A 22,037-nucleotide genomic window follows, 5' to 3' on the forward strand; every position below is an offset into this window, starting at 1 on the left:
ATGTAAACACACACAGTAATAGATACTGATGTAAAGACACACAGTAAAACTTTTGCTGAACGTAAACACAGAAAGTAATAGATTTTGCTGAATGTAAACACAGACAGTAATAGATTTTGCTGACTGTAAACACAAACAGTCATAGATTTTGCTGACTGTATGCACACACAGTAATAGATACTGGTGTAAACACACACAGAAACAGCTTCTGATGTAAGCGCACACAGTAATCGATACTGATGTAAGCACATACAGTAATCGATACTGATGTAAACACACAGTAATGAATACTAATGCAAACACCCAGTAATAGATACTGATCTAAACACACCCAGTAATAGATACTGATCTAGACACACACAGTAATAGATACTGATATAAACACACACAGTATTAGATACTGACATAAATACACACAGTTATAGATACTGATGTAAACACACACAGGAATAGATACAGATGTAGACACACATAGTAATGGATACTGATGTAAACACACACAGTAACAGATATTGCTGATTGTAAACACACACAGTAACAGATACTGACGTAAACACACACAGTAATAGACACTGACATAAACACACACAGTATTAGATACTGATGTAAACACACACAGTAATAGATATTGATGAATGTAAACACACACAGTAATAGATACTGATGTAAACACACACAGTAATGGATACTGATGTAAACACACACAGTATGGATATTGCTGAATGTAAACACACAATAATAGATATTGCTGAATGTAAACACACACAGTAATAGATACTGATGTAAACACACACAATAATAAATATTGATGTAAACACACACAGTAATCGATACTGATGTAAGCACACACAGTAATCGATACTGATGTAAACACACAGTAATGAATACTGATGCAAACACCCAGTAATAGATACTGATCTAAACACACACAGTAATAGATACTGATATAAACACACACAGTATTAGATACTGACATAAATACACACAGTAATAGATACTGATGTAAACACACACAGGAATAGATACAGATGTAGACACACATAGTAATGGATACTGATGTAAACACACAGTAACAGATACTGACGTAAACACACACAGTAATAGACACTGACATAAACACACACAGTATTAGATACTGATGTAAACACACACAGTAATAGATATTGATGAATGTAAACACACACAGTAATAGATACTGATGTAAACACACACAGTAATGGATACCGATGTAAACACACACAGTATGGATATTGCTGAATGTAAACACACAATAATAGATATTGCTGAATGTAAACACACACAGTAATAGATACTGATGTAAACACACACAATAATAAATATTGATGTAAACACACACAGTAATCGATAATGATGTAAGCACACACAGTAATCGATACTGATGTAAACACACAGTAATGAATACTGATGCAAACACCCAGTAATAGATACTGATCTAAACACACATAGTAATAGATACTGATATAAACACACACAGTATTAGATACTGACATAAATACACACAGTAATAGATACTGATGTAAACACACACAGGAATAGATACAGATGTAGACACACATAGTAATGGATACTGATGTAAACACACACAGTAACAGATATTGCTGATTGTAAACACACACAGTAACAGATACTGACATAAACACACACAGTAATGGATACTGATGTAAACACACACAGTATGGATATTGCTGAATGTAAACACACAATAATAGATATTGCTGAATGTAAGCACACACAGTAATAGATACTGATGTAAACACACACGGTATTAGATACTGATGTAAACACACACGGTAATCGATACTGATGTAAACACACACGGTAATCGATACTGATGTAAACACGCACAGTAATAGATACTGATGTAAACACACACAGTAATAGATTTTGCTGAATGTAAACACACAGTAATAGATACTGATGTAAACACACACAGCAATACATATTGCTGATTGTAAACACATACAGTAATAGATACAGATATAAACACACAGTAATAGATACAGATGTAAACACACAATAATAGATATTGCTGAATGTAAACACACACAGTAATAGATACTGATGTAAAGACACACAGTAAAACTTTTGCTGAATGTAAACACAGAAAGTGATAGATTTTGCTGAATGTAAACACAGACAGTAATAGATTTTGCTGACTGTATGCACACACGTTAATAGATACTGGTGTAAACACACACAGAAATAGCTTCTGATGTAAACAAACACAGTAATAGCTTCTGATGTAAGCACACACAGTAATCGATACTGATGTAAGCACACACAGTAATCGATACTGATGTAAACACACAGTAATGAATACTGATGCAAACACACAGTAATAGATACTGATCTAAACACACACAGTAATAGATACTGATGTAAACACACACAGGAATAGATACAGATGTAGACACACATAGTAATGGATACTGATGTAAACACACACAGTAACAGATACTGACGTAAACACACACAGTAATAGACACTGACATAAACACACACAGTATCAGATACTGATGTAAACACACACAGTAATAGATATTGATGAATGTAAACACACACAGTAATAGATACTGATGTAAACACACACAGTAATGGATACCGATGTAAACACACACAGTATGGATATTGCTGAATGTAAACACACAATAATAGATATTGCTGAATGTAAACACACACAGTAATAGATACTGATGTAAACACACACAATAATAAATATTGATGTAAACACACACAGTAATCGATAATGATGTAAGCACACACAGTAATCGATACTGATGTAAACACACAGTAATGAATACTGATGCAAACACCCAGTAATAGATACTGATCTAAACACACATAGTAATAGATACTGATATAAACACACACAGTATTAGATACTGACATAAATACACACAGTAATAGATACTGATGTAAACACACACAGGAATAGATACAGATGTAGACACACATAGTAATGGATACTGATGTAAACACACACAGTAACAGATATTGCTGATTGTAAACACACACAGTAACAAATACTGACATAAACACACACAGTAATGGATACTGATGTAAACACACACAGTATGGATATTGCTGAATGTAAACACAATAATAGATATTGCTGAATGTAAACACACACAGTAATAGATACTGATGTAAACACACACGGTATTAGATACTGATGTAAACACACACGGTAATCGATACTGATGTAAACACACATGGTAATCGATACTGATGTAAACACGCACAGTAATAGATACTGATGTAAACACACACAGTAATAGATTTTGCTGAATGTAAACACACAGTAATAGATACTGATGTAAACACACACAGCAATACATATTGCTGATTGTAAACACATACAGTAATAGATACAGATATAAACACACAGTAATAGATACAGATGTAAACACATAATAATAGATATTGCTGAATGTAAACACACACAGTAATAGATACTGATGTAAAGACACACAGTAAAACTTTTGCTGAATGTAAACACAGAAAGTGATAGATTTTGCTGAATGTAAACACAGACAGTAATAGATTTTGCTGACTGCACACACGTTAATAGATACTGGTGTAAACACACACAGAAATAGCTTCTGATGTAAACAAACACAGTAATAGCTTCTGATGTAAGCACACACAGTAATCGATACTGATGTAAACACACAGTAATGAATACTGATGCAAACACACAGTAATAGATACTGATCTAAACACACACAGTAATAGATACTGATATTAACACACACAGTATTAGATACTGACATAAATACACACAGTAATAGATACTGATGTAAACACACACGGTAATAGATACAGATGTAGACACACATAGTAATGGATACTGATGTAAACACAAACAGTAATAGATATTGCTGAATGTAAACACACACAGTAATAGATACTGATGTAAATACACACTGTAATAGATACTGATGAAAACACACACAGTAATGGATACTGATGTAAACACACACAGTAATGGATATTGCTGTATGTAAACACACAATAATAGATATTGCTGAATGTAAACACACACAGTAATAGATACTGATGTAAACACACAATAATAAATATTGATGTAAACACACACAGTAATCGATACTGATGTAAGCACACACAGTAATCGATACTGATGTAAACACACTGTAATGAATACTGATGCAAACACACAGTAACAGATACTGATCTAAACACACACAGTAATAGATACTGATCTAAACACACACAGTATTAGATACTGACATAAATACACACAGTAATAGATACTGACATAAATACACACAGTAATAGATACTGATGTAAACACACACACTAATAAATATTGATGTAAACACACACAGTAATGGATACTGATGTAAACACACACAGTAATGGATATTGCTGAATGTAAACACAGACAGTAATAGATACTGATCTAAATACACACAGTACTAGCTTTTGCTGAATGTAAACACACACAGTAATAGATTTTGCTGAATGTAAGCACGCACAGTAATAGATACTGATGTAAACACACACAGAAATAGATACTGATGTAAACACACACGGTAATCGATACTGATGTAAACACACACGGTAATCGATACTGATGTAAACACACACGGTAATCGATACTGATGTAAACACACACGGTAATCGATACTGATGTAAACACACACGGTAATCGATACTGATGTAAACACACACAGTAATAGGTCCTGATGTAAACACATACAGTAATATATACTGCTAAATGAAAGCACACACAGCAATAGATACTGATGTAAACACACACAGTAATAGAAACTGATGTAAACACACAGTAATAGATGTTGCTGAATGTAAACACACACAGTAATAGATACTGATGTCAACACACAATGTAATAGGTACTGCTGAATGTAAACACAAAGAGTGATAGAGACTGATGGAAACACACACCGTAATAGAAACTGATGTGAACACACAAAGTAATAGGAACTGATGTAAACACACACAGTAATAGATAATGCTGAATGTAAACACACACAGTAATAGATACTGATGGAAACACACTCAGTAATAGACACTGATGTAAGCACACACAGTAATAGATACTGACGTAAACACACACAGAAATAGATACTGGTGTAAACACACACTGTAATAGATACTGACATAAACACACACAGTAATAGATACTGACATAAACACACACAGTCACAGATACTGACGTAAACACACACAGTATTAGATATTGCTGAATGTAAACACATACAGTAATAGGTACTGATGTAAACACACACAGTAATAGATATTGATGTAAACACACACAGAAATAGCTTTTGCTGAATGTAAATACAGACAGTAATAGATTTTGCTGAATGTAAGACACATAGTAATAGATACTGATGTAAACACACATGGTATTAGATACTGATGTAAACACACACATTGTTAGATACTGATGTAAACACACACGTTAATCAATACTGATGTAAACACACACGTTAATCAATACTGATGTAAACACACACGTTAATCGATACTGATGTAAACACACACGGTAATCGATACTGATGTAAAACACGCACAGTAATAGATACGGATGTAAACACACACAGTAATACCTTTTGCTGAATGTAAATACACACTAATAGATACTGATGTAAACATACTCAGTAATAGACACTAATGTAAACACACACGGTAATAGATACTGATGTAAACACACACTGTAATCGAAACTGATGTAAACACATGGTAATCGATACTGATGTAAACACGCACAGTAATAGATACTGACGTAAACACACAGTAATAAATTTTGCTGAATGTAAATACACACAGTAATAGATTTTGCTGAATGTAAACACACACAGTAATAGATATTGATGTAAACACACACTAATAGATACTGATGTAAACACTCACTAGTAATACATTTTGCTGAATGTAAATACACACACTAATAGATACTGATGTAAACACATTCAGTAATAGTCTTTGCTGAATGTAAACACCGAGTCCCAGAATGTCGCCGAGTTGGGACATCTGGGCGACATTTTAAAATAGCAGGTGGTACTCAATTCCAGGGTTCCATACCCACCCATTCCCATTTCCAGCAAGTTTACAGGCATAAGGGCGCAGATAGTTCGTGCGCATGCACACACACACACCCTCGCCATTTCCATTGTGGGTCTAGAGAGTTCCATCCCCATTCCACATGCATATTTGTGGCGTGATGCCCCTTCCTAAGTCGATAGCTCCTCAGGAGAGTCATAAGCCATGGAGGGTGAAATCCCAGTCCCAAGTGGGTATACCAAAAAAAAACAGCCACCTGATCATGTAATTATTTGATTGACAGGTCATTTGCTTTATAATTCAAAAAAAATGTTATTTCCATTTCAGTATGCTCCTTTGCAGTTGTGATTGTTTTCACAAGTCAGCCCCTTATGCTTGGCTGACAGAGTCCCTATAGGGCCATCATCTTAGCTAGGGGTTATGTGGAGAGTTGAATTGACAGTCTTGGGAGGTCATTAAAGAATTATCTGTGTTTGATATGGTTACTGAACAGGTGTTTGTGTTTACAACTAAATGACTTCTGAAATTTACGTTTTTCTCACTGGGTATAGTATTTTTTTTCAGTATTGAGTGAGTTTGTATTGCAGCTCTTTTAGACTGTTAGACGTTTAATTTCTCCATGTCCATTTCAAAACCTTCCCTTGACCATTAAATGGCTCCTCAGGTCTGCCCATAGCAGATGCTGGGTGAATGGATATGAAGGGTGCACAGGGTGCATGGAGGGGCCATGGTGAGGGGGCTTGGATAGGGTATAAGGGGTGTATGGAGTGGGCATGATTATGAAGGGGTATCAAAGTATCAAGTGGCATGGTGTATGTAACAGCATGAGGGGGAATGGGGGGTATGTGGAGGGGAATGGGGCCGCATGTGGCGTGGGTGAGGGTGGTGAGGGTTTGAGGGCCTGACATTCATCATCATAACTGGGCCATTGTCTGGCCTCACCATCTGCCCACCTCCATTGCAGCCTTGGGCCTGCCTCAGAAGCCAGCGGGCTTGATTCCATCCCAGCGCCGCCTTCTTGGAACAAAAATATGACAGGCAGAAGCCTCCGTTACAGAGACAGTTTTGCAGGGTTGGGAACTTTCCCGGTACATGCTTCCCATCTCCTTCATGAAAATCCATCCCAGAGTATCTGATACTACTGGCTGTAATCATACAAGTGGAATAGCATGCAAACCAGATCAACAGATGAAAAACTGTGTACTAGGTTGAATATTGAAAGTGAGCAGCTAATTTTAGACAGATTTTAGCTCGGAAGATGTATACATAAATGAATGCCTGTACCTATAGGTGGCTCCTTACTGCTCTTCATCTTACCTGTTTAACTACCTCTTGTTTGGATTTATTGAGCTCTTCATACTTGATTTTCCATTGGGTAACATCTGCCTCCAGCTTCTCAATGTGTTTACCGAGCATACTCTTGTCCCTAAGGAGGTTAAAAAAAAAGCACCCATAAGGAAATTGCTGCAAATCAGTCATTTCAATTCAAACTTATTTGAGTATTGCTAAAAAAAGAGACATGCTGTTGAAGCTTTTCATCTTGCACTCATCAGGACAGATGCAAGAATCCCAAATTTCAAAGGGAACAACAATTCATAGTACATGAGAATACCCATTTGCAGGATAACAACACTTAGATTTTGAAACTAGTGAAAAACATGGTGATCTCAGTGAAAATTTGAAACTTACAAAATTCTAAAGGGTGTACGCAGAAAGGATGTTTCCCGACTTGGTGGGGAGTGTCAGTGGCTGTAGAATAAGGGGCAGGCCATTTAGGGCTGAGATGAAGAAGAATTTCTTAACTCAGAGGGCAGTGAATCATTGAAATTCTCTATCCCAGAGGGCTGTGGAAGCTCAATCATTGAAAACGTTCACGACAGATATTGATTTCTAGACACTAATGACAACAGTGGGTATGGGGGTAGCGTGAGATAATAATGCTGAGATGGACAATCAGCCTTGATCTACTTGAGTGGCAAATCAGACTCGGGGGCACTGAATGGCCTACTCCTGCTCCGATGTTTATTCCTAACTGCTTCAACCTTCCCAATTCTGTCCAAGTAATTAAGTTAGAAAAGGTTCTGCAGCTCATACAGCTCACTCCTTCAGATAAGTTCAGGACTCACTCCTCAGATCCCCTCTGTTGGGATTACACATGCATTCAAGCAAAGATCAGAATAAATACAGTACACACCACACAAGGTCAATATTCTCACCACAAGTGTAAAATCATTCTTCCTGAAAGATCTTCACAGAATCATAGAACAGTCCAGCACAGAGGAGGCCACTTGGCCCATCATACACGTGTTGAATACCTGATTCTGCTGAAAGGTCATTGGCCTGAAACATTAACCCTGTTTTTCTCTCTCTTCAGATGCTGCCTGGTCAGCTGAGTATTTCCAGCATTTTCTGTTTTTGCTATTATATCATGTTCATTTATTTCTACTTGTGCCATCAATTCATCCATCTTGTTATGAACGCTGCATGCATTAAGGTAAACAGGCAATAATTCTGAATTTTTACAGTTTTAGCTTACTCCGAACTTATTTGCTGGTCCACACAGATCTTTGTGCACTCTGACGCTTACTGTCACACTCTGGTTCCGATCCCTCCCTACACCACATGGGCTGCAGCGGTTCAAGGCAGCTCATCACCACCTTCTCAAGGTGGCGGTAAGCTAGTGACGTCCACATCCCATAAACGAATAAATAAAAAATGATCTGTAACATTATCTTTCACTGTTGCCTTGTCCTTTCTGATTAAGCACTCTCTACAGTCCGAATTATAGGGCTTGCCAGAACACCGATTGCTATGACCAATACAGCTGAGTTATTTAAAAATCCCAGAGGGAAACTTTAAACAACTGTCATAACCTATAACAAAAACAGAATTACCTGGAAAAACTCAGCAGGTCTGGCAGCATCGGCGGAGAAGACAAGAGTTGACGTTTCGAGTCCTCATGACCTTTCAACAGAACTAGGTGAATCCAAGGAAAGGGTGAAATATAAGCTGGTTTAAGGTGTGTGTGTGTGTATGTATGTGTGTGTGTGGGGGTGGGGGGTGGGGGGAGAGAAGTGGAGGGGGTTGGTGTGGTTGTAGGGACAATCAAGCAGTGATAGAAGCAGATCATCAAAAGATGTCACAGACAAAGGAACAAAAGAACACATAGTTATTGAAGTTGGTGATATATATCTAAACGAATGTGCTAATTAAGAATGGATGGTAAGGCACTCAAGGTATAGCTCTAGTGGGGGTGGGGGGAGCGGAAAAGATTTAAAAATATTTAAAAATAATGGAAATAGGTGGGAAAAAAAAATCTATATAATTTATTGGAAAAAACAAAAGGAAGGGGGAAGAAACAGAAAGGGGGTGGGGATGGAGGAGGGAGTTCAAGACCTCAAGTTGTTGAATTCAATATTCAGTCCAGATGGCTGTAAAGTGCCTAGTCGGAAGATGAGGTGTTGTTCCTCCAGTTTGCGTTGGGCTTCACTGGAACAATGCAGCAAGCCAAGGACAGACATGTGGGCAAGAGAGCAGGGTGGAGTGTTAAAATGGCAAGCGACAGGGAGGCTTGGCTCATTCTTGCGGACAGACCGCAGGTGTTCTGCAAAGCGGTCGCCCAGTTTACGTTTGGTCTCTCCAATGGAGAGGAGACCACATTGGAAGCAACGAATGCAGTAGACTAAGTTGGGGGAAATGCAAGTGAAATGCTGCTTCACTTTAAAGGAGTGTTTGGGCCCTTGGACGGTGAGGAGAGAGGAAGTGAAGGGGCAGGTGTTACATCTTTTGCGTGGGCATGGGGAGGTGCCATAGGCGGGGGTTGAGGAGTAGGGGGTGATGGAGGAATGGACCAGGGTGTCCCGGAGGGAACGATCCCTACGGAATGCCGACAGGGGGGGTGAAGGGAAGATGTGTTTGGTGGTGACATCATGCTGGAGTTGGAGGAAATGGCGGAGGATGATCCTTTGAATGCGGAGGCTGGTGGGGTGATAAGTGAGGACAAGGGGGACCCTATCATGTTTCTGGGAGGGAGGAGAAGGCGTGAGGGCGGATGCGCGGGAGATGGGCCGGACACGGTTGAGGGACCTGTCAACGACCGTGCGTGGAAAACCTTGGTTAAGGAAGAAGGAGGACATGTCAGAGGAACTGTTTTTGAAGGTAGCAACATCGGAACAGATGCGACGGAGGCGAAGGAACTGAGAGAATGGGATGGAGTCCTTACAGGAAGCGGGGTGTAAGGAACTGTAGTCAAGGTAGCTGTGGGAGTCGGTAGGCTTGTAATGGATATGGTGGACAGTCTATCACCAGAGATTGAGACAGAGAGGTCAAGGAAGAGAAGGGAAGTGTCAGAGATGGACCACGTGAAAATGATGGAGGGGTGGAGATTGGAAGCAAAATTAATAAATTTTTCCAAGTCCCGACGAGAGCATGAAGCAGCACCGAAGTAATCATCGATGTAACGGAGAAAGAGTTGTGGAAGGGGGCCAGAGTAGGACTGGAACAAGGAATGTTCTACATACCCCATAAAGAGACAGGCATGGCTGGGGCCCATGCAGGTACCCATAGCCACACATTTTATTTGGAGGAAGTGAAAGGAGTTGAAGGAGAAATTGTTCAGTGTGAGAACAAGTTCAGCCAGACGGAGGAGAGTAGTGGTGGATGGGGATTGTTCAGGCCTCTGTTCGAGGAAGAAGCTAAGGGCCCTCAGACCATCCTGGTGGGGGATGGAGGTGTAGAGGGATTGGACGTCCATGGTGAAGAGGAAGCGGTTGGGGCCAGGGAACTGGAAATTGTTGATGTGACGTAAGGTGTCAGAGGAATCACGGATGTAGATGGGAAGGGACTGGACAAGGGGAGAGAGAAGGGAGTCAAGATAACGAGAAATGAGTTCTGTGGGGCAGGAGCAAGCTGACACGATCAGTCTACCGGGACAGTTCCGTTTGTGGATTTTGGGTAGGAGGTAGAAGTGGGCCATCCGAGGTTGGGCGACTATCAGGTTGGAAGCTGTGGGAGGAAGATTCCCAGAGGAGATGAGGTCAGTGACAGTCCTGGAAACAATGGCTTGATGTTCAGTGGTGGGGTCATGGTCCAGGGAGAGGTAGGAGGAAGTGTCTGCGAGTTGACGCTCAGCCTCCGTGAGGTACTGGTCAGTGTGCCAGACAACAACAGCACCACCCTTGTCAGCGGGTTTGATGACAATGTCAGGGTTGGACCTGAGAGAATGGAGTGCAGTAAGTTCAGAGAGAGAGAGAGATTAGAATGGGTGAGAGGAGCAGAGAAATTGAGACGACTAATGTCGCGCCGACAGTTCTCAATGAAAAGATCAAGAGAAGGTAAGAATCCAGAGGGAGGGGTCCAGGTGAAGGGAGAATATTGGAGGTGGGTGAAAGGGTCCGTTGAACGGGGAGAGGACTCCTGCCCAAAGAAGTGAGCCCGGAGACGAAGACGGCGGAAGAAGAGTTCAGCATCGTGCCGAGCCCGAAATTCATTGAGGCGAGGGCGTAGGGGAATGAAACTAAGTCCTTTGCTGAGCACTGAGCGTTCAGCATCGGAGAGGGGAAGGTCAGGGGGTATAGTGAATATACGGTTGGGGCTGGGATTGGAAGATGGGGTGGGGATGGAGGCACAGGCAGGGGTGGAGGGTCCTAGATGGGTGTTGGTGTCGATGAGTTGTTGGAGCTTGCATTCCTTAGCACTTGAGAGAAAGAGAAAAAGTTTCTTGTTGAGACGTCGGATGAGATGAAGAATAAAATGAAACTGGGGGCATGCGCAGCTTTGAAAAAGGGTACGGCGGTGCTAATGGAGGGAGAGGTCCAGTGTATTTTCAAGTCCCTGCCTGTCCCTCCGTCCCCACCCCATCTTCCAATCCCAGCCCCAACCGTGTATTCACTATACCCCCTGACCTTCCCCTCTCCGATGCTGAACGCTCAGTGCTCAGCAAAGGACTTAGTTTCATACCCATACGCCCTCACCTCAATGAATTTCGGGCTCGGCACGATGCTGAACTCTTCTTCCGCCGTCTTCGTCTCCGGGCTCACTTCTTTGGGCAGGAGTCCTCTCCCCGTTCAACGGATCCTTTCACCCACCTCTAATATTCTCCCTTCACCTGGACCCCTCCCTCTGGATTCTTACCTTCTCTTGATCTTTTCATTGAGAACTGTCGGCGCGACATTAGTCGTCTCAATTTCTCTGCTCCTCTCACCCAATCTAATCTCTCTCTCTCTCTGAACTTACTGCACTCCATTCTCTCAGGTCCAACCCTGACATTGTCATCAAACCCGCTGACAAGGGTGGTGCTGTTGTTGTCTGGCGCACTTACCTCTACCTCGTGGAGGCTGAGCGTCAACTCGCAGACACTTCCTCCTACCTCTCCCTGGACCATGACCCCACCACTGAACATCAAGCCATTGTTTCCAGGACTGTTACTGACCTCATCTCCTTTGGGGATCTTCCTCCCACAGCTTCCAACCTGATAGTCGCCCAACCTCGGACGGCCCACTTCTACCTCCTACCCAAAATCCACAAACAGAACTGTCCCGGTAGACCGATCGTGTCAGCTTGCTCCTGCCCCACAGAACTGATTTCTCGGTATCGTGACTCACTTCCCTCTCCCATTGTCCAGTCCCTTCCCACCTACATCCGTGATTCCTCTGACACCTTACGTCACATCAACAATTTCCAGTTCCCTGGCCCCAACCGCTTCCTCTTCACCATGGACGTCCAATCCCTCTACACCTCCATCCCCCACCAGGGTGGTCTGAGGGCCCTTAGCTTCTTCCTCGAACAGAGGCCCGAACAATCCCCATCCACCACTACTCTCCTCCGTCTGGCTGAACTTGTTCTCACACTGAACAATTTCTCCTTCAACTCCTCTCACTTCCTCCAAATAAAAGGTGTGGCTATGGGTACCCGCATGGGCCCCAGCTATGCCTGTCTCTTTATGGGGTATGTGGAACATTCCTTGTTCCAGTCCTACTCCGGCCCCCTTCCACAACTCTTTCTCCGGTACATCGATGATTACTTCGGTGCTGCTTCATGCTCTCGTCGGGACTTGGAAAAATTTATTAATTTTGCTTCCAATCTCCACCCCTCCATCATTTTCACGTGGTCCATCTCTGACACTTCCCATCCCTTCCTTGACCTCTCTGTCTCAATCTCTGGTGATAGACTGTCCACCAATACCCATTACAAGCCTACCGACTCCCACAGCTACCTTGACTACAGCTCCTCACACCCCGCTTCCTGTAAGGACTCCATCCCATTCTCTCAGTTCCTTCACCTCCGTCGCGTCTGTTCCGATGATGCTACCTTCAAAAACAGTTCCTCTGACATGTCCTCCTTCTTCCTTAACTGAGGTTTTCCACCCACAGTCGTTGACAGGTCCCTCAACCGTGTCCGGCCCATCTCCCGCGCATCCACCCTCACGCCTTCTCCTCCCTCCCAGAAACATGATAGGGTCCCCCTTGTCCTCACTTATCACCCCACCAGCCTCCGCATTCAAAGGATCATCCTCCGCCATTTCCGCCAACTCCAGCATGATGCCACCAACAAACACATCTTCCCTTCACCCCCCCTGTCGGCATTCCGTAGGGATCGTTCCCTCCAGGACACCCTGGTCCACTCCTCCATCACCCCCTACTCCTCAACCCCCGCCTATGGCACCTCCCCATGCCCACGCAAAAGATGTAACACCTGCCCCTTCACTTGTCCCTCCTCACCGTCCAAGGGCCCAAACACTCCTTTCAAGTGAAGCAGCATTTCACTTGCATTTCCCCCAACTTAGTCTACTGTATTCGTTGCTCCCAATGTGGTCTCCTCTCCATTGGAGAGACCAAACGTAAACTGGGCGACCGCTATGCAGAACACCTGCGGTCTGTCCGCAAGAATGAGCCAAGCCTCCCTGTCGCTTGCCATTTTAACACTCCACCCTGCTCTCTTGCCCATTGGCTTGTTGCATTGTTCCAGTGAAGCCCAACGCAAACTGGAGGAACAACACCTCATCTTCCGACTAGGCACTTTACGGCCTTCCGGACTGAATATTGAATTCAACAACTTTAGGTCTTGAACTCCCTCCTCCATCCCCACCCCCTTTCTGTTTCTTCCCCCTTCCTTTTTGTTTTTTCCAATAAATTATATAGATTTTTCTTTTCCCACCTATTTCCATTATTTTTAAATATTTTTAAATATTTTCTGCTCCCCCACCTCCTCTAGAGCTATACCTTGAGTGCCCTACCATCCATTCTTAATTAGCACATTCGTTTAGATATACATCACCAACTTCAACACCTATGTGTTCTTTTGTTCTTTTGTCTGTGACATCTTTTGATGATCTGCTTCTATCACTGCTTGATTGTCCCTACAACTGCTTGATTGTCCCTACAACCACACCACCCCCCCTCCACTTCTCTCCCCCCCACCCCCACATACACACACACACCTTAAACCAGCTTATATTTCACCCCTTCCTTGGATTCACCTAGTTCTGTTGAAGGGTCATGAGGACTCGAAACGTCAACTCTTGTCTTCTCCGCCGATGCTGCCAGACATGCTGAGTTTTTCCAGGTAATTCTGTTTTTGTTTTGGATTTCCAGCATCCACAGTTTTTTGTTTTTATCTCTGTCATAACCTATAATGTTTGAGATGCGACTCTAAATTCAGGAATCAGACCATCAGTTCTCAAGGTTTTACACTAAACCAAATGAAACATTTTATTAATTTACACAGGTTAAAATACATATATACATGGCTTCAAATTACTACTATTATAACTTTTAACAAATTTGCAAACTAATCTCCATTAAAGCAGCAGCAACCCATAGGCTTAACCAAGCACCAGGCAAAGCATGTTTGCTGAAATTAAATGAGGTTCTTTTCACTTTGGTTCCAATGGAGACAATAAATCCCCTTTCATAGTACCAATTTTATTTGTATAATAAACATATTGTTTGGTACATGCTAGACAGGTGTCAGTTCTCACCCCACTTCCTGAATGCTCTATTCAAAAAATGCAAATGCACCCTACCTCTCTGCTTACATCTTAAAACTAGTACATATCAAAGCCAGACTAGCTGGCTTTAATCCAATTAAGACACACCCACAGACTAAACCTCTAATTTAAAAGAAAAATATTTTCCAATAATATTATATACATTAATAGCTTTGTGACACCAATCACAGCATTGTTCAGGTGTAGACTGTACAAACGGTACAGCTCCCAGTTCTAGTGCCATTGTGCCATGAATCAAAACTCATTTCTCTCACACCAATCTTTGAGCCATGCATTTAACTCTCCAATCTGATTTACTCTACACCAATTTCCTTGTGGCTTAGGCAGTAGTCCAGAGATGATTACTCTTACTGTTCTGCTTTTTAATTTAGTCCCCAGCTGTTCATACCACCCCACCAGACTCATCCCATATGATATCAAGAAATGGCTGAAGGCACTGGATAGTGCAAAGGCTATGGGCCCTGACAATATTCCAGCCATAGTACTGAACACTTATGCTCCAGAACTTGCCGTGCCCCTGGCCAACCTGTTCCGGTGCAGCTAAAACACTGGTATTTAACCAGCAATGTAGAAAATTGCCCAAAGATGTCCTGCACATAAAAAGCAGGATAAATCCAACCCTTTCAATTACCGCCCCATCAGTCCACTTTTCATAAAAAGCAAAATACTGCAGATGCTGGAAATCTGGAAATCAAGTCCACTTTTGATCATCAGTAAAGCGCTGGAAGGGTCATCAACAATGCTATCAAAGCAGCACCTGCTTAGCAATAACCTGCTCACTGACGCCCAGTTTGGGTTCCGCCAGGGCCACTCAGCTCCTGACCTCATTACAGTCTTGGTTCAAGCATGGACAAAAGAGCTGAACTCCAGAGGTGAGGTGAGAGTGACTGCCCTTGACATCAAGGAACCCTAGCAAAACTGGAGTCAAAGGGAATCAGGGGAAAAAGTTTCTGCTGGTTGGAGTCACACCTAGCAAAAAGGAAGATGGTTGTGGTTGTTGGAGGTCAATCATCTCAGCTCCAGGACATCACTGCAGGAGTTCCTCAGGGTACTTTCTACCTTTCTTGCACCCGGCCCATAGCCCTGCAGCTTACAGCACTTAAGGTGCAGATCCAGGTACTTTTTAAAAGAGTTTAGGGTTTTTGCCTCTACCACCAACAGTGGGCAGTGAATTCCAGACACCCACTACCCTCTCCGTAAAAAAGTTCTTCCTCATGTCCCCCCTACATCTTCTGCCACTTATCTTGAATCTATGTCCCCTGGTTCTAGAATTCTCCACCAAGGGAAGGTTATACTGGAACTGCATAAAACACTGGTTAGGCTACAACTTGAGTACTGTGTGCAGTTCTGGTCACCTCATTACAGAAAGGGTGTAAATGCATTAGAGGGTACAGTGGAGATTTACGAAGATAAAAACAAAAACGAAAAACTGCGGACGCTGGAAATCCAAAACAAAAACAGAATTACCTGGAAAAACTCAGCAGGTCTGGCAGCATCGGCGGAGAAGAAAAGAGTTGACGTTTCGAGTCCTCATAAGGACTCGAAACGTCAACTCTTTTCTTTTCCGCCGATGCTGCCAGACCTGCTGAGTTTTTCCAGATTTACGAAGATGTTGTCAGGGCTGGAAAATTGCAGTTATGAGGAAAGATTGGATAGTCTGGGGTTGTTTTCCTTGGAACAGAGGAGGCTGAGGGGAGATTTTATTGAGATATACTAGATTGTGAGGGGTCTGGATACAATGGATGGGAAGGGCCTATTTACTTTAGCAGAGAGGTCAATGACTAAGGGGCATAAAATTAGTGATTGGTAGAAAGATTAATATATAACACAAGCAGCAAGGGTCCTAATACTGAGCCCTGTGGAACACCACTTGAGACAACTTTCCATTCGCAAGGGCATCCATCGACCATTACCCTTTGTTTCCTGTTACAAAGCCAACCTTTTATCCAGTTTGCCACATTACCCTGAATCCCATGGGCTTTTACTTTCCTGACCAATCTGCCATGTGGGACCTTGTCAAATGCCTTGCTAAAATCCATGTAGACGACATCCACTGCACTACCTTCATCAACCCTTCTTGTCACTTCCTCGAAGAATTCAATCAAATTTGTGAGGCAAGACCTTCCTTTAACAAATCCATGCTGACCATCCCTGACTAGTCCATGCCTTTCCACATGACAGTTAATCCTATCTCTCAGGATTGATTCTATTAATTTGCTCACCACTGATGTAAGAGTAATAGGCCTATAATTGTTTGGCATTTCCTTTGATCCCTTTTTCAACAATGAAACTATGTTTGCATTTCTTTAGTCCTCCAGTACCTCCTCTGTATCTAGTGAAGATTGGAAAACCATCCTCAGAACATCTGCTATCTCCTCCCTGACTTCCTTCAGCAACCTCAGAAACAATCCATCTGGCCCTGGTGACTTATCAACTTTCAAGGATTTCAACCCTGAGTACTTCCTCTCTCTTTATGACTATCCCGTCCAATATCTCGCAGTGTTCTTCCTGGACTACGATATCTACATCTCCCTTTCCTTTGTAAACACGGAGACGAAATATTCATTCAAAACCCTTCCCCCAGTCTCTGCATCTACACACAAGGTTCCGTCTTCATCTCTGATAGGTCCCACTTTTTCCTTAATTAACCTTTTAGTATTAATGTATAGGTAAAACATCTTTGGGTTATCTTTAACTTTACTTGCTAATGTCATACCCCTATACTCCCCCCTCACATAGCCCTACACTCCCCCCTCACATAGCCCTACACTCCCCCCTCACATAGCCCTACACTCCCCCCCTCACACACTCCTATACTGCCCTCTCACACACCCCCTCACATATCCCTACCCTCCTCCCTCTCATAGCTCTACCCTCCCCGCTCTCAAAGCCCTAACTGCCCCCCTTACAAAACCCCCTCATATACCCCAACACATTCCCCTCACATGCCCCCTCACTCTATTGCAAGATGCTCCCTTGAGGAATATAGGAACAAGAGGACCCATTTCGCCACTTACATGTTTTGCTCCATTCGCTGAGATGCTGACTGATCTTTGAACTAACTGTATTTACCTGCCTTGTCCCCTATCCTATATTTCTCAAAATTAAAACGCAACCATCTTGGGTTGAAAATTAAGATTAGTTGCCATTTTAAACTTCTGCCACCCTTAGCGTGTAGAATTGTTTCCAATTTTCAGTCATGCAAGTTCTGGCTTTAACTTCTAGATTATCCTTAGAAACATAGAAAGTTTACAGCACAGAAAGAGGCGCTTGGCCCATCTTGTCTGAACTGGCTGTATAGCCCAGCCCAATCTCTGTTTCCAGCATTTGGTCCATAGCCCTGAAGGCTATGGCACCTTGTGCATATCCAAGCACCTTTTAAATGAGTTGAAGGTTTCTGCCTCTACTACCCTTTCAGGCAGTGAGTTCCAGACCCCACAACCCTCTAGGTTAAAAAAAATACTCATCTCCCCTCTAATCTTTCTACCAATCACTAACTCTATGCCTCCTAGTCATTGACCTCTCTGCTAAAGTAAATAGGCTCTTCCCATCCACTGTATCCAGACCCCTCACAATCTAGTATATCTCAATAAAATCTCCCCTCAGCCTCCTCTGTTCCAAGGAAAACAACCCCAGACTATCCAATCTTTCCTCATAACTGCAATTTTCCAGTCCTAACAACATCTTTGTAAATCTCCTCTGTACTCTCTAATGCATTTACACCCTTTCTGTAATGAGGTGATCAGAACTGCACACAGTACTCAAGTTGTAGCCTAGCCAGTGTTTTATACAGTTCCAGTATAACCTCCCTGCTCTTACATTTTATGCCTCGGCTAATAATGGAAAGGATTCCATGTGCCTTCTTCACCACCTTATCAACCTGTCCCGCTACCCTCAGGGATCTGTGGACATTCACTCTAAGGTCCCTCACTTCCTCTACTCCTCTCAGTGTCCTCCCATTTTTTTATATATTCCCTTGCCTTGTTTAACCTCCACAAATACATCACCGCACACATCTCTGGGTTGAATTCCATTTCCGCTTTTCTGCCCATCTGATCAGTCCATTGATATCTTCCTGCAGTCTACAGCAATCCTCCTTGCTATCAACCACGTGGCCAATTTTTATGTTGTCTGCAAACTTCTTGATCATTCCCCCACTACACTTACATCTAAATCATTAATATATACCACAAAAAGCAGGGGACCGAGTACTGAGACGTGCGGAACCCTACTGGAAACAGCATTCCAGTCAACAAAACAACTCTAAACCATTACATAAATAAAAACAAAAAAACTGCGGATGCTGGAAATCCAAAACAAAAACAAAAACAGAATTACCTGGAGAAACTCAGCAGGTCTGGCAGCATCGGTGGAGAAGAAAAGAGTTGACGTTTCGAGTCCTCATGACCCTTCGACAGAACTTGAGTTCGAGTCCAAGAAAGAGCTGGTTTAAGGTGTGTGTGTGGGGGGCGGAGAGAGAGAGAGAGAGAGAGGTGGAGTGGGGGTGTGGTTGTAGGGACAAACAAGCAGCGATAGAAGCAGATCATCAAAAGATGTCAACAACAATAGTACAAAAGAACAAATAGGTGTTAAAGTTAAAGTTGGTGATATTATCTAAACGAATGTGCTAATTAAGAATGGATGGTAGGGCACTCAAGGTATAGCTCTAGTGGGGGTGGGGAGAGCATAAAAGATGTAAAAAAAAAAATTTTTTTTTTCCTTTTATAATGGAAATAGGTGGGAAAAGGAAAATCTATATAATTTATTGGAAAAAAAAGAAAAGGAAGGGGGAAACAGAAAGGGGGTGGGGATGGGGGAGGGAGCTCACGACATAAAGTTGTTGAATTCAGTATTCAGTCCGGATGGCTGTAAAGTGCCTAGTCGGAAGATGAGGTGTTGTTCCTCCAGTTTGCGTTGGGCTTCACTGGAACAATGCAGCAAGCCAAGGACAGACATGTGGGCAAGAGAGCAGGGTGGAGTGTTAAAATGGCAAGCGACAGGGAGGTTTGGGTCATTCTTGCGGACAGACTGCAGGTATTCTGCAAAGCGGTCACCCAGTTTACGTTTGGTCTCTCCAATGTAGAGGAGACCACATTGGGAGCAACGAATGCAGTAGACTAAGTTGGGGGAAATGCAAGTGAAATGCTGCTTCACTTGAAAGGAGTGTTTGGGTCCTTGGACGGTGAGGAGAGAGGAAGTGAAGGGGCAGGTGTTGCATCTTTTGCGTGGGCATGGGGTGGTGCCATAGGAGGGGGTTCAGGAGTAGAGGGTGATGGAGGAGTGGACCAGGGTGTCCTGGAGGGAGCGATCCCTACGGAATGCCGATAGTGGGGGTGAAGGGAAGATGTGTTTGGTGGTGGCATCATGCTGGAGTTGGCGGAAATGGCGGAGGATGATCCTTTGAATGCGGAGGCTGGTGGGGTGATAAGTGAGGACAAGGGGGACCCTATCATGTTTCTGGGAGGGAGGAGAAGGCGTGAGGGCGGATGCGCGGGAGATGGGCCGGACACGGTTGAGGGACCTGTCAACGACTGTGGGTGGAAAACCTTGGTTAAGGAAGAAGGAGGACATGTCAGAGGAACTGTTTTTGAAGGTAGCATCATCGGAACAGATGCGACGGAGGCGAAGGAACTGAGAGAATGGGATGGAGTCCTTACAGGAAGCGGGGTGTGAGGAGCTGTAGTCGAGATAGCTGTGGGAGTCGGTGGGTTTGTAATGGATATTGGTGGACAGTCTATCACCAGAGATTGAGACAGAGAGGTCAAGGAAGGGAAGAGAAGTGTCAGAGATGGACCACGTGAAAATGATGGAGGGGTGGAGATTGGAAGCAAAATTAATAAATTTTTCCAAGACCCGACGAGAGCATGAAGCGGCACCGAAGTAATCATCGATGTACCGGAGAAAGAGTTGTGGAAGGGGGCCGGAGTAGGACTGGAACAAGGAATGTTCCACATACCCCGTAAAGAGACAGGCATAGCTGGGGCCCATGCAGGTACCCATAGCCACATCTTTTATTTGGAGGAAGTGAGAGGAGTTGAAGGAGAAATTGTTCAGTGTGAGAACAAGTTCAGCCAGACGGAGGAGAGTAGTGGTGGATGGGGATTGTTCGGGCCTCTGTTCGAGGAAGAAGCTAAGGGCCCTCAGACCATCCTGGTGGGGGATGGAGGTATACAGGGATTGGACGTCCATGGTGAAGACGATGCGGTTGGGGCCAGGGAACTGGAAATTGTTTATGTGACGTAAGGTGTCAGAGGAATCACGGATGTAGGTGGGAAGGGACTGGACAAGGGGAGAGAGAAGGGAGTCAAGATAACGAGAAATGAGTTCTGTGGGGCAGGAGCAAGCTGAGACGATCGGTCTACCGGGGCAGTTCTGTTTGTGGATTTTGGGTAGGAGATAGAAGCGGGCCGTCCGAGGTTGGGTGACTATCAGGTTGGAAGCTGTGGGAGGGAGATCCCCAGAGGAGATGAGGTCAGTGACAGTCCTGGAAACAATGGCTTGATGTTCAGTGGTGGGGTCATGGTCCAGGGAGAGGTAGGAGGAAGTGTCTGCGAGTTGATGCTCAGCCTCCACGAGGTAGAGGTCAGTGCGCCAGACAACAACAGCACCACCCTTGTCAGCGGGTTTGATGACAATGTCAGGGTTGGACAGGGTTCTAAACCATTAAGCGTTGTCTCCTGCCATTGAGCCCATTTTGTACCCAGCTGGCTATGTTCCCCTAGAATCCCATGGGCTTCTATTTTTTTTAACGTATTCTTCTTCATATCCAGCTCCCTAAATAGTGAAAATGTTTTCTCTTTATCGGGCCCATCTACTCCCCTAAATATCTTGAAAATGTTTATCAGATCATCCCTTAACTTTCTAAACTCCAGCTATTACAACCCTGGTTTGATTAATCTCTCCTCGTACTTTAACCTTAGAATTCTGGTATCATTCTGGTAAATCTACACTGCACTCC

At 43.1% G+C, this 22,037-nt stretch overlaps 1 protein-coding gene across 2 annotated transcripts in view; it reads right to left on the reverse strand.

Annotated features, from left to right (window-relative positions):
• Positions 1-22,037, reverse strand: part of ccdc102a (coiled-coil domain containing 102A) — a 655,386-nt gene that overhangs the window by 546,982 nt on the left and 86,367 nt on the right. For both annotated transcript variants that reach the window (XM_041191511.1, XM_041191510.1), the window contains exon 4: positions 7,390-7,498. In XM_041191511.1, the coding sequence (XP_041047445.1) occupies positions 7,390-7,498 (109 nt within the window). The remainder of the gene's footprint in view (positions 1-7,389; positions 7,499-22,037) is intronic.

Source organism: Carcharodon carcharias, chromosome 7 (assembly GCF_017639515.1).
Source record: "Carcharodon carcharias isolate sCarCar2 chromosome 7, sCarCar2.pri, whole genome shotgun sequence".
Classification (NCBI taxonomy): domain Eukaryota; kingdom Metazoa; phylum Chordata; class Chondrichthyes; order Lamniformes; family Lamnidae; genus Carcharodon; species Carcharodon carcharias.